The sequence below is a fragment of the Seriola lalandi genome, unplaced genomic scaffold, assembly GCF_002814215.2.
Source record: "Seriola lalandi dorsalis isolate HSWRI2012SDOR001 ecotype SW California unplaced genomic scaffold, Sedor1 jcf7180002054578, whole genome shotgun sequence".
Classification (NCBI taxonomy): Eukaryota; Metazoa; Chordata; class Actinopteri; order Carangiformes; family Carangidae; genus Seriola; species Seriola lalandi.
The window spans coordinates 395,554-398,037 of record NW_019525131.1 but is presented as its reverse complement, the minus strand read 5'-3'; the positions used below and the strand labels follow the sequence as shown (position 1 = coordinate 398,037).

At 40.8% G+C, this 2,484-nt stretch overlaps 1 protein-coding gene across 1 annotated transcript in view; it reads right to left on the bottom strand.

The window, feature by feature from the left end:
• LOC111663598 (histone RNA hairpin-binding protein-like) overlaps positions 1–2,484 on the bottom strand; it is a 7,412-nt gene that overhangs the window by 1,422 nt on the left and 3,506 nt on the right. Inside the window, exons 4-5 of the mRNA XM_087177035.1 lie at positions 1,535–1,732; positions 1,107–1,215 (exon numbers count right to left, since the gene is read on the bottom strand). Of these exons, the coding sequence (XP_087033161.1) occupies positions 1,107–1,215; positions 1,535–1,732 (307 nt within the window). The remainder of the gene's footprint in view (positions 1–1,106; positions 1,216–1,534; positions 1,733–2,484) is intronic.

The window sequence follows — 2,484 nt, the reverse complement described above, 5'->3', positions numbered from 1 at the left end:
GACCAAATGAAACAAATGATTAAAATCACAGATTTCTCTGGTTTGAAAATTGATGGAAACATTTGTGATAATGTAAAAACACAACTCAACAACATATAGATCACCGGTGTTCTTGTTATATAATTAATGTTATTGGTGGTCAGTATGTTTTACATTTGGGAAACTGGAGGTAATTTCCCACAGAGATAGGAACACAAGACCGTTTTCTCCTCTGATTCAGAGGTCAGAGGTCAGACACCACACCAGGGAGACCGCTCACCTCCACCTGTCAGGGCCAGAACACAGCATCTCCCTCAGGAGACTGACTCACTCTGGTATCTGACACACCCTTAAAGTTAGTGACCCCTAGTGGTCACAATAGGAACTGCATTTTAATATGACCAACAGGTCAAATAAAGTAACTCAAGGACAGTGTTATGAAAACCACTAAAACCAAAGGAGCATGCCATTGTTTTCGATGATACAGAAGGTTTCCTGTTACTGTTAGGAAACTCTGGGGCTGCAATCATTTTGAAGATTGGGTGGGAAGTATTTATATAGGTGAAACTAATATCCTGAAAGAGAAGCGCTGTCAGAAAAATATGAGGAATACTCTCAGTTATGTTACTGTCCCATCATCTCAATGTGTTTGGTCTAACCTATTTAGTGATATACAGTGGGTAAAAGCATGGAGAATCTCTTATAAATACTGTATCAATAACAATTGTTAGGTGTCTTCAAGATTTGACAGGATTTATCCAGTTAAACATGTTAGAAAAATTCAAACTGAATATTGATTACAAGTGTGATTTCTGTATTCGAGAAAAAGAAAGAATTTCCCATCTATTCCCACTGTACGTTTACAAGAATGTTCTGGAGGGATGTGGACAGTTTTCTAAAGAAAAAACTAAAAGTGAATATTGAAATAGTTCTGTTTGATGTCAAGGTAAGATTAAAGCAACATGTTGTATGTATACAACTTTTTATTATTTTTGGAAAATTCCATATTCAGAAGAAAGCGAGGTCAAGAACCAAGCCGACTTTCCACTTGTGTGTGTGTATGTTTTTTTGAGCTTTAGATGAGTGTTCACAACTCCATTGAACTGAGGGGACTTCAGTAAACTCACCTCCAGTGAAAGGCTGTGTGCGGTGACAGAGGCTGGGGCATCCTGTGGGTCTGAGAGGGTTGGGAAGTCCAGCTCAATGTCCATTACATCATCGAGCCCCAGCTCCTCACTGGAGGAACAGAGGACAAGCAACACATGAACATGATCAATTGACTGACACTGTACACAGTGTGACCTTTATAATTATGGGCCCACATATTTTCCTTTCAGATGAAACAATTAATCATTTAGTTGGTCCACAGAAAAATTATCTGAAAACTATTCTGATAATCAATGATTTCATTTTTCAAGCAAAACTACAGAATAAAAATCACTCATGTTCCAGCTTTTCAAAGACAGGATTGGCTTCTTCTCTCTGTCATATACACTGAATATCTGAGGTCTGAGATAATGAGAATAATTATTAGCTCCAGCTCTAATTCTCCTACATGTTATCAAGGACTTTGTCTTGGCTGTCCTCTGTTGGGGGGTCCCAGGCGTGCAGTTTGACCTTCCACAGTTTGATCTGCTGATCCCACGAGCGACGGCTGTACTTCCTGAACTTATTGGGAGTCTTTGGGTGAACACCAGGCTGACGCATGTGTCTGGAGACAAGAAGGGAGAAAAACAAGGAAACAGAGGGGTTAGAGTTTTATTTGTGTATTGAACACAACATGTGAAAGGAAATCTGTGGCAGTGCCAGCAGTGAGACCTTCATTCTGTTCTACAGTTGCCCTTCTCTGCACAACAGTTACTTTCTCCTAGGGGTCGGTGATATATTGAATATACTAAATGTATCGCAGCTTGTTCCACGCGGGATGTATAAAATGACAATATCGCAAACATTGAGTAAAAATTGTCACATAATTGTTTTAAGACGTTGCATGGAGTTCTTTGGCTCCTCTCGCTCTCTCTCTCTCACAGACACCCCCCCCCCCATCCAGAAAACTCTCTACGTGTGATGTAGGTGAGGAGGTGTGTGTGTTTGTATCTGGAGCACAGGGAACTGAAAAGTGAAAAAAGTGAATCACCAAAGCGAGTTTATCCATGTGTAGAAACAGTAACAGAAGATGGAGCCAGACTAATTGGTTCTGGTTTTACTGATACCAATGCCATTATCCATTCTGCTTATTGATCCGATTCTTTATCGTTTCCCTTATCGACTCCTGTGGACGTCACTAATACGTCCCTTCACTGTTCTGCTGAGACTGGGAAGCACTCGTTGACCGGCGGCGCAGAGCGTCAAACACATTACACTCCTGATATTTCCTGCCGTGCTGCGTCGACAAATGTTTCAGCATGTTGCTGGTGTTTCCACCCTTGTACGGAATCGTTAAGCATAAAGGCAAATTATGTCAATGGATCAGTTCTCAACTGGAACCGGTTCTCAGATATATAT